The sequence below is a fragment of the Heliangelus exortis genome, chromosome 6, assembly GCF_036169615.1.
Source record: "Heliangelus exortis chromosome 6, bHelExo1.hap1, whole genome shotgun sequence".
Classification (NCBI taxonomy): domain Eukaryota; kingdom Metazoa; phylum Chordata; class Aves; order Apodiformes; family Trochilidae; genus Heliangelus; species Heliangelus exortis.
The window spans coordinates 5986918-6001930 of NC_092427.1; the positions used below are offsets into that span (position 1 = coordinate 5986918).

The window sequence follows — 15013 nt, forward strand, 5'->3', positions numbered from 1 at the left end:
TCCCAGGTTTTGCTGAGCAGCTCCTAACCAGAAACATTTCCACCTGCTCAGGAAACTCCAGGGAGGGGTACAAAACCCAAGTGCTGCCTGGGCAGAAGAACCTGGACTGCTCCAAATTTCTCTAAAGACTTAAGAGGTTCTTTGGGGCTTAAAAGTAAGTCTGGCGCTTGGGGCATTTTGGTAGCCCCCTAAAAGCAGCACTGAATCCCACCACGGTCCCATGCAGGATCTCTCTTTCTAGCCATCTGCCTTAGCAGCACCTCTGAACAACTCAGAACCCTCTGGAAAAAGTTTTAACTTACCTATGTTAACACCTTAACCATGTACAGAGTATTTCAGTAGCCCAGGTGCTGTGCTGGGGTGATGCTGTGTTGAACAAGCCCAGATGCCTCCCATGGCAGTGGCACAAGGACAAGCTGCAGCTCCATCCCAGCTCTGCCACAACCTCAGAATCATCTTTCTCACTTACAAGAAACTTTTAATCCCTCCTTAAAACAGTATTATGCATTTTTGTTGTTGTTTTAACTAGATAACCTCTTCACTCTTCATTTTCTGTTATCCCACATATACAGAACAAGATGGGGCTGCTTCGGTTTAAAACTGCTTTTATTTTAGATGGAGAAAAACAGTAGTAAGGAAGTAACAAAATTAATATCTGCCTGAAAAGAGCACAGGCCACCTATCATTCTGGGATCAAGAAAAATTCCCCAAACAAAAAGGCTGATAAATTTTTAAGACATGCCTATATTGCAAGATGCTGAGAGGCTTGGGGCAGTAAATACCTATGCTGATGAAGCCATGTGAAATAGGCTGGTGCAGAGCAGCTTACAGCTCAGGGCTGGGTGCAGGGGGCACATTATTTGGGTGCAAAGCAGTGGGGACACCTTGCTGGTGTTGTCCTGGTGCAGATGAAAGCTGTGGGTCCATGCAAAAGTAACATGGGGGCTGCAACCTCCTCCCTGGTCACCTTGGCACATCCTTAGGTGTATAACCTGCTGGCTATATGGAAAAGTCAAAATCTCAGTGCAAAAGCATAGACATGATGAATACTGTTAAAAAGCCCACGTAGGCTTTTAGTGAGATGGAGCTCTTTACTTTCTGGAAAAATGTTCTCCTAAGGCTGGACTAGATAGCTAGGGTGAAATATTGGCCTTGTTGACCTCAGAGGGATAAAGAGCTCATCTCAGGAGTCACAGGTGTCTCTGCTGCCCCTGCCTGGGAAGGGGAGGCTGTAGCTGAACCTCTCTTTCTTTCCTCCTTGCCTGCGAGTTGCCTTCTTCCTACATTTGGCCCTTCTGGGACTTCCTCACCTCCATACCCACCCTAACTTGTCTTCTGTGGTTGGTCCCAGCTCTAGGATTCGACCACAATCATACTCAAGTTGTTGCTGAAGATGATCCTCCCATCCTGTTTGCTGCTGCACTCAGGCTGGCAGAGAGCCTCCTGCAGCCGCTGCCGCAGCCCCGGGGGGGCTGTGCCCAGGAAGTTTTTTGTCCCCGTCAGGAAATCCATCATGTGGCCTCCAACTGGGTCCCCCTCGATAAAGCACTCGGTGATATCCCAGCCTGATGGGAACTCATAAACGTGGTACTCAACACCCAGTCTCTTCAAAACATCTGTGATGCTGTTGGAGGTGATGTAGTGGCCGCTGTCGGTGGGAGGCAAGCAGTGCCTGTATTTCTTCCATAAGCTGGCCCATCCGCTGCTGTCTGCCAGAGCAGGAGGGAAGGTTACTTTTGGAAAGCCAAGGCATTCAAACATCACCTAGTGCAACTGTGAAATGAACCTGAAATGCTCCTTTGTACTGGCCCGGACCTTCTCAGGAGCAGGAGAGGAGCTTTGTATTTATTTGGGTTCACTTTTAAATGCCCATGCCTGGAGAAGGGGAAACGTGTCACGTCCACCAGACCTCCTCCCAAAACTCTCCTGTTATGGGAACTCCTAGGAGATGGTCTCCAGCACTGGATTTGCCCAGGCAGAGGAGAACACACAGAGTTTCCAACATGCTAAGCCTGCACGTACATCCTACCTATGAAATGCTACTTTGCTAAACCACAGTGGATGTTTTCATACATCAGGTTAAACAGTTTTAAAAGTTTAAGTTGAGTTTTAAGAGCACATCAAAGAATATACACCTGAGAAAGCCAGTCCCAGCTAGAGAGGGAAAAAGCCTACCAGCAGTATGAGACGAGTTTTAATGACAGACATGGGGAAGTGTGCTGTGTCCACTGCACCACGAACTGGGGATTCATGCATGGCACTCTGGCAAAAAAACCCTGTCTTTTTTTTTAAATCAGTGCCATGACACTTTAAGGGCCTCTTTTTCCTGTCCTGCCATAAAACCCCAGGGTTCTTGGCAGCCACATTGTCCTTCTGGGTTCTGGGCCACTGCTGTGGAGAGGGAAGTGCCCCAAAGATTCATCTTTCCAGAGCTCAGATTGTGTTTTCACTGTGCCACTTTCACCATGAATCTTCATTTATGAGTGGCCACATTTCTCCCTAGCCAGTAACTTTATGGCAGAAGCTCTCTTTGAGGTATGTCTCTTTGAGGTATCTTGAGGCTGTGCCCAAGTGGTCCCATCAGACACTGGGGACCAAGAGGCTAAGCCCCAGATTGCCTGCTCTCTGTGAAATGCAGCATTCCTTTTATTTAATTGCTAGAGAATAAACACTACTGAAACCCTAAGGCAAATACCCGTGCCTCCCAAATCCTCTTCAAAGCACCAGCAATGGAGGAAAAAAAAAAAAAAAAAACCAAAAGAAAAAAAAAAAGAAAAAAGGTCCTTCTTACCTGATAAAATTATGATCAGGAGTTTACCATGATGGTCAAGACAGCTGTGGAAAAACTTGATAGTACTGAGAACATCCTCCACACGGTACAGCATCTAGGAGCAACAGTTACACACAGCCATTAGTCCTCATCCACAAGGCAGTAAAATGAAAGTAAAATGAAATAAAATAAAAATCACCAAATAAAACAAAAGTCACTAATACAAGAGAAAAATAGATATTTTACAAAATATAATTGGCACACACAACGTCAGCATCAGAGACACAGCAGGATATTTTCTGACCCAAAACCTGATGCAGGTGTTAATTCAATAAATTTTCCCTTCAATACCATCCAAACTAATAAGGCAAAAAATTAAAGGTTGTCTGCAGCAGCAAAGCATGATTGTTGGTCTCCATGTGACATGTGGTGGGTTGAGATTCATCCTGTTCTGGTACCCACCATACACAATTAAACCAGCACAAACCAGAGACCAAACCCAGGGTGGATAAGAAATGAGGTTTAGAGCTTCTGCAGAAGTTATTGCTCATGGGAGCTGTGCTCAGCTCTGGTCCTCATAACTTTATGCACAGAGCTAAAGTCCAACACTACATTACTGAAGAAATTCTCCACTACCTGGATCATATGGATGAAGTCAAATTTCTTGTCTGTGCCTTTCTCTTTCACCTGTTGTTCATACTCTGAGGAAGTGAGCTGGTGCCACACGAAAGAGACATTCTGCAGGTCTGAAGTTTGATTCACCAACTCTGTTTTAAAAAGTAGAAGGAAAAAAAAATTAATTTCACAAGACAGCAGAAAACCTCATGGTTCCAGTCACTGGTCCTCACTACTGCCCAAGCAGCAGGTGTAGTCATACCTTTGTAAGCTGCCACGTGCTGTGGGTTGGGCTCTACAATTTCATTGTCAATAAGGACCCCTGGGTGTGCAGCCTGCAATATCCTGATCATTTTCAAGTCCTGCTCACCTAGTCAATAAAGACAAAAGCATTACTTAAAAAAAAACACACATATATGATGACAGGGTGTCACCTGCTGGTGTTTCTGCTGACAGAGGTGAAGCACTTTCCACCTTGCAGCTTGTTGGTGGCATCTGAGTTCGTGATAGCCTTACCATGATAACCTCCTGCTCAAAGTATCTTCTTGTTACAGATAAGACTGAGAGCAAGGAAGAGATAAGCAACAGCACAGAAACCTTCAATGTTCTGGGTCTTGAGACAAGCAGGTCAAAATAGCCCAAGATCAATGTTTAAAAAAGCAGCCAGGAAGCATCAGTTACCAACAAAACCACAAAGTTTTGATGATGCCAAGGAGGCAGTGGGCACAGTGTTTACCTCCAGCACAGCACAAGGTTTTCATGCCTTTGGCACTGCCCACAGAATCACACAGAATCACAGAATCATCCAGGTGTGAAAGGACCCCTGAGATCATCAAGTCCAACCCTTCGATCCACTGCCACTGTGGTTCCCAGACCATGGCACTGAGTGCCACATCAGTCTCTTAAAAACCTCCAGGGATGGAGCAGCCCATTCCAATGTCTGATCACCCTCTCTGGAAAGAATTTCTTCCTAATATTTAACCTAAACCTCCCCTGGTAGAGCTTAAGCCCATGCCCTCTTGTCTTACTGAGAGCTGCCTGGGAAAAGAGCCCGACCCCCCCCTGGCTCCAACCTCCTTTCAGGGAGTTGTAGAGAGTGATGAGGTCTCCCCTGAGCCTCCTCTTCTCCAGACTGAACACCCCCAGCTCCCTCAGCCCTTCCTCACAGGACTTGTGCTGGATCCCTTCACAGCCTCTTTGCTCTTCTCTGGACCTGCTCCAGCACCTCCATCTCCTTCCTGAACTGAGGGGCCCAGAACTGGACACAGGACTCAAGCTGTGGCCTCCAGGGAGGTGATGGCTGCTCTGCCCTGGTGTGACACAGCTCCAAGACCTGGGGAACTGCACAGCAAGAGGAAAGATCCATTAACATGTAGTACCCTGGATCATCCCTCTCTGGGGACTGGCAATGTGGTCTCAGCTCTGGACACCAATTAATTTGTTATCTTGGAGCTACAAATAGAGACTCACATATTTGTGTGTAGGTGCCTTGTAAATTTGGCTATTGGTGCTCCTCTGGTGCCATCTAAACTCTGGAGGAGCAACCCTGTCCTTCTGTCCTAGGAAATTTCCAGCCTCTTCTGAGGTGATTCAGGTCATCTTATTCAGATTCAGGTGATCTTATCTCTCAGAAGAGCCAGAGTCCATCAGGTGTATGAAGTCCATCTGCTTCATCTGGGGCTATGGCATTTTGAGCAACACCTTCTACTGGAAGGCATCCCTGCTCATGCAGAGGGTTGGAATTAGGTGACCTTTAAGGTCCCTTCCAACCCAAACCATTTGGTGATTCTATGGCTATGAAATGAACAGCAGAGGTGACCACCCAGAGTGAAGCTCTGCAAGAATCCTGTCTGTAGCTGATGGTGGGGCCTAAAAATATCAAATTGCAAATGTCAGACACAGAGGGCTTGATACAAGATACTGCATCTTTCCCAGCCTTTCAGTTGATGTTCCAGCTATGAGAAAATTGTCATCTTTGGCAAGTGTTGCAGTAAATAATAGAATTCAAGAATTCGAGTAAATAGCAGATTTCAAGGAGGGAAATAGCAGTCATGCCACATCGCTACAGGGACACCCAAGGAAGCACAGGTCTTTTGAAATTGGAGAAAAATACCCAAGGCCCCTGAGGAATGGGGTGGTAGTGGTGCAGGGCTGGCCAAGAGCACAAGGGAAGAGGCTGTGGCTACATTCACTGAAGGTGGCTGCATGGACTAATATTGGTGCCAGGAAGAAAAAACCCTGTAGCAAGCAGCTGAGTCATTTCAGACAGCTCTAAATGCCAGTTAGTGGGGAGTGGTGGAGGAGGAACAGCAAGGAGAGGACACAGGGCTTCCCACAGGCTCAGGGTAACTCCATGCCCTGGAGCCACTGATGGTGGCAAATGGATGTATCAGATGCAAATGGGTACCTTGCAACCTGTTTGGTTGGTTTTGTTGTTTGGATTTTTTGTTTGTTTGTTTGTTTGTGTTTATTGTTTTTTGTTTGGTTGTTTTGTTTGTTTTGTTTTTAACTCCATGGGTAAATCAGCATCAAATCTTAAATCAGCATCTTAAAAGCTATTTGTTTGGGGTTTTTTCTCACTCCATCTCTGTACAGGGATCCTAATCCAGTCTTTGCAAGAGGAGGTAATAACATCCTCAACTGGGCTGTCTGTAAAGAAAAACCAAACACTTGTAAAATGCAATGCTACAGAGCAGGAATTTCTCCCCTCCAGCTTTTCCTGGCAGCATCAACCCCTCAGCAGAGAACCCAGCCAGGTACTCCAGAAAAAGGAGTGAAGCCCCACTGCAAACCCTGGCACTAAATGGGAGGTTACAGCTGAGAGAGTTAAACCAACCACAGGAAAACATGGGCTGAACCAGAACTTATGATCTGGACCAGCCAGCAGCCTTTCAGGATGTGGAGTAGGTCACTACTCCCACTTAATATTTTCGTCAACCAAACTAAATCTGGGGGGGCTCTGTGAAATCTGATTCCAAGCCTGGAAAGGTCAGGGATCAAATATAACCTTTTGCTTGATGCCAGCCTGGCTCTCTCCCTGCCTGGCCACAGAAATTCTGTTCTTGCAGCCATGGTTAAGCTGGGGGGGGGGGGAAGAGTCTGTGAGCAGTTACCCAGCACACCCAGGAAATCTTAGGGGGCTTATTTTTTTTTCCATTAAAACATTTCTGAAGAGAAAATAATGAGGACAAAGCAAAAAGTTCATTTTTCCCCTGTGTTTTCTTGGAGTCAGAATTTTTGGGTTTGTATTAATGAAAACAGAATGTAATTGAGAATTGAATTATTTCTTCCTCCTTGCTTTCTCATATGCTCCAACATATTCCCAGCTGGGGAAAACAATTCAACCCTATTTTTCTCTTACTCAGGAAAACAAGCAAAAAGAAGTGAGAAAAATACTTTCATTTTAAAAGAATTACCACTTAAAAATCAGCTGAAAATCCTTTTAAATCAAAAGCAAACACTGACAAATCAAACTGTGCCTTCTTTTCTCTACTTTTACTTTTTCCCAGTTTCCCTAGGTGCAAAGTTAGATGTTTTATCACCTTTTTGGGTTTTTTATTTTTATTTTTTTAAACACAAATGCATTTAGAACAGCTTTAAAGCTATTTTTTTCCAGAAGAGGGCTTTCTCTCTGGAGGGAAACATAATTTACAGTCAAACCCAACTTATCACTGGATAGAAACAGAGTAGAAACAAGCAAACATATCTTGAAAAAGTGATGCAGCCCCATGCTAATTAATGGTTGTGTCCAACTGGTTTTGCACCAACAGCTTTGGCCTCTGGGATCCATAAATGCAAGGCAAAAATAGAGATCACTTCTCATGGGGTAGTCTAACACAGGATTTGCAGTGCAATGAACCTCTCAGATGTGTTTCACTCTCTCTGATGAAGTCTGAAGATGCTCTGGTACCTAGCCTGGAGGAGGACTCCTTGCTTTGAGACATACTCAGTTGTGTCAGAGTCATCAGGAGGCAGAGACTAAGCAAAAATCATTGCACTCTCTCACTTCTTGGGTAGATTTGAGCAATGGCACTATAGAATCAGAGTTTTTTACTGTTGAAAAGACTAAGAACATCAAGGTCGACCATTAACCCAGCACTGCCAAGTCCATGGCTTCAGCACCATGTCTTGCATCTTTTCAATCTTTCCTGATGCTGACTCCATCACTCACCTGGGCAGCCCATGCCGATGCCTGACAACCCTTTTGGTGAATAAATTTCTCCTGATACCAGATCTAAACCTTCCCTGGCACAACTTGAGGCCATTTCCTTTTGTCCCATTGCTTGCTACTTGGGAGAAGAGACCAAACCAAACTGAACCTCACCACAGCTTCCTTTCAGACTGTTGTGAAGAGGGATAAGGCCTCCCCTCAGCCTCCTTTTCTCCAGATTAAACAACCCCAGTCCCTCAGCCACTCCTCAGAAGACTTGTTCTCCAAACCCTTCACCAGCTTCTTTACCCTGCTGGCCACACAATTGCTGATACAAGTCAAGGTGTTTTTGGCTTTCTTGGCCACCTGGGCACACTACTGACTTACATTAACCCACAGTCAACCAACACCCCCTGGACTTTCTCTGCTGGGCATTTCAGAGGGAGATGGGGAAGTATTAATGCCTGAGGGGCTCTGATCATTGCTCAGAATTGTGGGATCACTTCCTCCTACCCAGAGGGACCTCCCGGCCCCCAGCACCAGCAGTGCTGTCAAGCTCCTTACCTGTGCCACTTCCAACTCCCAGAATATTTATTGTCTGTTTTCCATTGCCGAGACTGCAAAGATAAGTAGAGGTTACTTGGGGAAACCCCAGGGAAAAGGGTTCCCTTCAGGGATAGCAGGGCTGGGCCTGGGTGAGATGGGACAGGGGAGCTGGGCAAAAACCTCCACATCCTAGGGAGACAAATTTGGGTTTCAAATATTGGATGCGATTGCCCAGAAAAAATTTAAAAAAACAATCAGGCTATCCAAATGACTGGAAATCCTCTCTTTCTGATAATCCTCTTGGTTTTAAACTGGGAGGGATGGAGTTCCCCATCCACAGCCTCAGGAGCTGCCACAGCAATGATTCAACAAGCAGGGAGAGAGTCAAGGAGCCCAAGCCCTGATGAGAGTCAGACCCACAATCAACACCATAGAAACCACAGTGATTTGCATCATTTAAAATTCCCACTAGAAAACTTTTCATTTAAAATCTCCAGATGCAAATTAACTTTTATTTATTATTTCTATTGCTTATTTTGTATATCTATCTGGCCTGGAGTTGCCTGCCTGATTTTTTTTCTCGATGGAGAATACAGTTTCCAGAGCATTCAAAACTACCCAGACCTTAAAGATCTTCCTTGTTGGTTGGATCTGGGCTGCTCTAAAACGTATCCACAGTCATTGAGGCTTAATATATTGCATCAATACTTCACAAAACTGATTATCATTTGTTATTTAAGCAATGCAAATCGACTTAGGATAGAAATAAGGAGGTCTTAGAGGATTGAGAAAAACAGGAATTAGTCACTAGAAGAGAATTAGAGAAGTGTTTCTGCTTGGACTCTTGTGGGATGAAGTCCCAAGAGCTGGGAGAGAGCACAAGAGAGAGCTTTCTTTAAAAAAAAAAAAATAAAATCAAACAACAGCAAAAAATTTAATCCTTGGAAAATCAGCTAAGGAAAAGAGAGGGACACAAAAATGAGGTCTTGATTCTTTCCTTAAAATTAAGCTGAAAGGCAGCACAGAGTATTAATTGAAACAGCATGTACTCTGGAGTCATTAAACAGAATATCTTAAGGACTGCTAGTAAGGGACTTAAAATTGAGAGGCATTAAAAGTTCATTCATGCCCCACAAAGTCCTCAAAGATGTTTTATGGCTCTTCTGCACAGGTTGCCCTCCCTAAATAGCAGCTGGCTTTCTCAGAGGGGTGGAAGCATTCCTCACCTAGCCATGATGCTGGGCATTTCTTCCTTGTTGAACTCATCCATGCACTGGTGCTCAGTTGAATGATCCAAAAATGACTTAAAGGCCTCTACATACTCCTCAGCTGTGAGACTTCTCATGGCAGAGATCATGTATAGCTCTTGAGGAACAAACACAAATGATGTGTTAGTGGCTTCAAGGCAAATTAATGATCAAAACCCTTTCGTCATGGAAGAAACCCAACCCACCAGAACCTAGAGCTTGAGGAAGATGGTAGGAAGGGCTCAGAGCCCAGGAGCCCATCCAGCTCATGTGAGGACTTTCCAACCTATTCACACTCAGGGTTTAGAAATTATTCTTAAATGCCCTTAGACATCAGCGTATTTGTGAAGTGCCTGACTACTCCAGGTCAGAGGAAAATGTCTCCAAACTGCTTTGCCAGATAGAAGGGACTCAGTTTGCAGAAAGGGAGGGAACCAAAGTGTTTTTCTGGAAAACCCAACGCAAGAAGGTGAAGGGAATGGCACAGGAGGTAAAAGGGTTGTCACTCACCAATGCTGGATGGGGGTTCTGAAATCACCAGTTTTTGTGCTGGCACACATGCTATCAGGGGTGGTACAACACAGAAATTGTCACCTGCACCTGAAGCTCTGGATCCTGCTGGAGCAGGGAAGGGAGTTTCCAATTGGGAACTGCAGGCTCTGAACCCAGGGCTACTCCGGGGGTTCCAAGCTATTATTACAAAAACTCATTTTCCTGCTGTCTCGTCCTAAAAACAACACTCCTGAGCACAAGCTGCTTGGGTCTGAAGAGCAATGGTAAGACTAAGGTCTGAGGTTTATGAGAAGATGCTGTTCAGATGAGTACTGGCCCTGAGGTCCAGCTCAGGCAGAGGACTACAGTAGGAAGGCAGTCCCAGTCCCAGCCTCAAAGTGTGACATCAGCATTGGAAAGGCAGAATTCAATAGAAAAAAAAACCAACAAAACCAACTTTTCCTCCTAAAAGGAATAAGGATGAGAGACAGGGCTCAGCAGAACACCTTCATCCTTATATTTGCCTTTTGAAGAGCTGCATATTTATCTGCCTTTGCCACTAAGAAAATTTTGTATGTCTCATACCAGACTTTTCAGTCTTAAACTGGATGCCTGTGCTCTTTCCAAAACCACACATCACTGGCAGCTGTGTTTCTGGTAGGTCTGTGTGGAAATCCTGTGTCCAGCCTTACTGGAGGTAAAGATTTCAACATCTATCCTCCGTTCTGAACTGCATAAACCAGAAATCACCTGAACTGCAGTCTCTTTAGCATCCTTGGTTTTTTTTTGTTTTTGTTTTTTGTTTTTTGTTTTTTTAATAAATAAATAAATAAAACCAACAAAAACCAACAAACACCCCAATGCATTCTCTAGCTCCAAAAGAATTAAAATGTTTTTTTAGTGGTAGCAACCTTAGTGAGCATTTTACTTTAACCTCCTTTTTTTTTTTTCCCTCCCAAATACCTGAATTATCATGTGGAGCTGTCAGAATCTCTGCTTCAAAGTTCATGCTGGGGAACCTATTCCTGTAAGGCAAGTATTGCAACTCAGTTATTTGAAGAACCTGAACCCTTTTTAAAGCTGCCTTGAAAATGAAGAACAAAATGAAGATTATCCAGGACAAATTTGCACCGCCTGGTAAGCAATGTTTTTTTCTCTTTCAGTAGGATAAAAAAACTCAAACCTTCTTGATTTGCTGATCACCCATCAGAATCAGCAGTGGACTGGCCACCTGCACCAGTGCTTTTCTCAGATGTGTTGAGGAAGCTTTTCTTCCCTCTGGAGAACCATTAACCAGTCAATACAGTGGAAGGCATCAGACAAACTGATACTGCACACTCTCTGAAACTTTCAATTATTAATCGAGTAGAAAAAATAGGAGTGAAAATAGGAAAAGGCTATAGTAAGCTAAAGCATTTGTAGTTCTAAAAGATCTGCTTGGCCCAAAGTTTCCGGGACTTTTTTGCTTTCCTTTTTGGGACTCAAAGGGCAAAACTCAGAGAGGTCATTGGACCAGAGATGTTTTCATTTAGTCATAAGTTTTCATTCTCAGTTTTGTGAAGATTTCCAGCAATGAAGTTACACCTTTATTTTCCTTTGACAGTGTGCCTCATTTAGAAAATAGAGGTGCCACTAGCCAAAGGAAAGTGTGACATTAGACTGGAGAAAGGATATCACTTCTGCAAAGAAAGTGTTGGGGTGAGGCTATCTACACAAGGGAAATAGTCATCTTCTGGGTATCCACATTTCAGTATCACCCCACAGCAAGACTTAGGGGTGATGCCCCTGGACAACCTGGCTCTGGACACGTTGCTGCTCCCAAAACATTGCCATTGGAAAATGATTCATGATGAGCAGTCTGCAATATTAGTAAGCAGACCCCAAGTCCCTCCAGCCAGGGAGGAAAGTCCTGCCTGAGTCAGGAACAAGACAGCAGGTTGAAAGCTAAAAAGGGAGTCTTGTAGGAAGGATTTGAGATGCAATATGTAATGACTGCTAGCAGGGAATGTGCAAATGGTGAAGAAGGCAAGAAAAGACTAAGGTGAACCAGAAGTCTCAGAGATGCTGAGGGGCTGCCAGAATTCTGCAAGACCACTGCCAAAGTCACACACCTGGCTCCCATGAGGTACATCAGAGGTCTTGGTTCCATTGCCAGGGCCTCATCTCTCCCCACAAAACATCTCTCAGAAATTCAGCACACAAACATGAGCTCAGCCACCTCTGTAAGCTCCAGCTTGGCTGCAGGCCAGTCCCTCCACCTTCCACTCAACCCCTGGCCTCATCCCTCTCTGCCTGTCAGAACAGGGCATGATTTTGTCCTCTCAGTTGGCTGAACCGAGCAGGATGGGTTTTAGGAATAAATCTCCCAGTTAACTGCCAAGGGGTAGTGTGGCTTCCCCTGTGCAGAGAGGAGCAGCTCTTGGGGTCTGGGGACACAAACTTGATTTCTGGCCAAACTTTTCCATCCATCCCAGGTGACCTGCACAGACTGTAGCACAAGTATTCATCAGGACAGATGATGCCAAGATAACTCTTCCTCCTAGACTTTTCCCATTTATCCCCAGGCAGGATTTTAAGCTGCTGGGAAGTCAAAACAGGCTTGCTCATTCCTGAGAACTAACAGGGTTCCTCTGAAAGCTGGCTGAAAATTCCAGCCTGGATGTGAAAATGGGCTGCAATAACTTGGGCTGATGCAGCCCCTCCCAAGACCCTGACACCCAACAACAGAATCAGCACAGAAAGGGGTGCTGGGGCACAGGTGGTCCCATTGGAGCTCACCCTCAGCAAGGTGACCTCTTCCCTTGCAGGACCTGGGGACTGCAGGTACAGGGCACAGAGACACTTCACAGTGTCACTTCATGTGGCACAGCACCTCTAAGTTGAAAAAGTTTTAAAGTTAAGATGTTTCCAGGCACACACATTGCAGGAACAGCTTTGTAACTCATCATTTCATCACACCTAAACTTAGGCTGCTAAGGGGCTAAATATCTCCTCACCAAGATAAGGGTAAGGGGCTGGCTTAGCCCTCATTCCTCCCAGGACAGGGGCACCTCTGCTGTCACTCCCATCTTAGACACATCCACCTGTGACACTGAGACACCAGGGGCTGGATCTACCACCCATCCAGAAACACCCTCAGTCCTTTCCAAGACCCACGTACCTCTTCAGCTCCGAGATGGTGTCCATGGTGGGGGCGGGTGCTGCGCTGGGACACAGTGGCTGGGTAGGAGCTTTGGGTAAGCCCTGTTCCTGGCTCCTATGGCAGCATTTCCACCTGCTTCCTGGCTCCAGGGTGACCTTGGCATGTGGCCGGGGCTGGGCTGAGGCTGTGGGGACAGACAGTGTCACTAGAGGGAGCAGGGGAAACCCGAGACCCGCTGGCAAGGAGCAAGGGTGGTTGCAGGGCTGTCCTCATCCCATGGATGGAGCTGCCCTGGGTTCCAGCATAATAAAAAAATAAAAATTAAAAAAAAACCCGACATACTGAGACCTCAAAGTCTTTAAAAACTGAGTGGGAGTGGCAGGCCCAGGAGCCATTTACATTTGCTTTTTTATTTCTCCTTTGTGCTTGATGCCCTGGGCAGGAGGAAATGCTTTCCTGCATCCCCCTCATGCTGCTTGATGGGTGGGCATGTTGGGGATGGGCTGAGAGATTCCTGCTTTCTCCAGAAAGAAGAGGGGCTCAGTGGCTGCCCAGAGGTCTGGGCAAATATTTTTAATTTCCCTGTCTGAGGGTTAAACAGGGTATAACAACAGAACCTGCCCACAGGCACTGCAGCCTGAAGGGGGTGGGAGGAACAGCTCCAACTCTGCTTGCTGAACTGCAGGGATTAGAAACTGGGGAAGTGTTCTTGAGGGAGAGCTGGCTAAGCTGGAGATGTCTGGAGGTCCCTGAGGTTGGGTTGGCACAGAAGGAGGTGCAGTGGTCACTATCACAAATACAGAAAATCCTGGGTGCTCCCTGTACCTCAATTTGGCCTTTTCTCTTGACAAGGACTACAGCATCCCTGGGACTGATGATCCTTTTGACTAAATTCTAATAACACAAAGGGAAAAAAGAGAGGATGTAGAGGCTCTGGATGGCCACATGAGGTCTAGTGGTGGAGAGCACAGCATTAGAAACATCCACACTCCCTTTCCCTGAAGACAACGGGCAGAAGAGATTTAGGGGACAAAAAGTAAAACCTCCTCCCTTGCTGAGATCCCTCCCCCAAAACACAACCCACCCCGCAGGGCTCACCAGGGCTGAGGATCACACTCCCAGGTGGGAATAGAGGCTTTACCATCAAGTGACCTGTCTTGGTTTACACTAGATTTGTCTTCTAAATGGATTTAAATTATAGCCACCCCATGGCAGGTCTGCTGTGAACAGTCACATGGCTGCTTTTAAGCAAAAATATTCAAATCAAAGCTGAAAAAAGACCCGAACCTCTTTACTAACTCTAAAATACACATTTGGCCCTTGATTTTTACATCAGCCATTTCTATCCCTGAATATTTCCAGCCCCCAGACACCCACCATGGCACCAGCAGATTATGTTCATCAGCCAAGCCCCCCACGCCTCCCAGCCACCTCCTCCTGGTCCCAGCTAAGCCCCCCAGCCCAGACACTTTTCCATCCACTCCCCCATGCCTCTGGCCAGGATCTGCATCCCACCAGGGGCTTCATACCTCCTCCTCGGAGCAACGGGAGCTGTGGAGAAACCTCCAGCCCCAAGGAACTGCGCAGCCCTCAGACACCTCCCCATCCACCCACTGGGGACTCATACCCCTCCCTGCTTCCCCCCATGCCCCCCCCCCAGTTCCAGCAGCCCACGTAGGCACATGCCACAACTGAGCCAGCATTAGCCTACAACAACAGCCTTTGTCCCGTGGCACTGGGAACAAGAGCACATTGTGGGCAGCTGCCTGCCCGGGCAGGGGTGGGTGGCAGGGTGGCTTTGGAGGATGTCCCCTCCCCACGCCGCTGTTCCGGGCAAGCTCGTGACTAAATCCTCTCTAAACTCTGTTTTCCCTGAAAAGCTGGGGGTTTGGGTGGATGGGGTGATGGCTAAAGGCAGAGCAGTGAGAGGAAAACAAGGCCACAGTGTCCTTGCCCCACGCGCTGTGGCTGCGGGGCTCAGTTTGGGGCTGATCCTACAGAATTGGGACTTTTTGTTTTCCCCAGGGGTGCCCAGGGCTGGAGTTGCCCCC

The 15013-nt window shown here is 46.3% G+C and overlaps 1 protein-coding gene across 2 annotated transcripts; it reads right to left on the reverse strand.

The window, feature by feature from the left end:
• Nucleotides 1-588: 588 nt before the first annotated feature.
• Nucleotides 589-14510, reverse strand: LOC139797383 (carnosine N-methyltransferase 2). 2 transcript variants are annotated; one of them, XM_071746455.1, is made up of 9 exons: nt 14492-14509; nt 12981-13253; nt 10784-10845; nt 9308-9446; nt 8100-8152; nt 3648-3755; nt 3407-3537; nt 2792-2885; nt 589-1709 (listed from the first exon to the last, which is right to left on the reverse strand). In XM_071746455.1, the coding sequence occupies exons 2-9, from the start codon at nt 13004-13006 to the stop codon at nt 1354-1356; spliced, it is 969 nt and encodes a 322-aa protein (XP_071602556.1). In that variant the 5' UTR covers nt 13007-13253; nt 14492-14509; the 3' UTR covers nt 589-1353. The 2 variants fall into 2 exon arrangements, with proteins under 2 accessions (XP_071602556.1, XP_071602557.1); XM_071746456.1 differs by lacking the exon at nt 10784-10845 and having other exon boundaries at nt 14492-14510.
• Nucleotides 14511-15013: the final 503 nt, after the last annotated feature.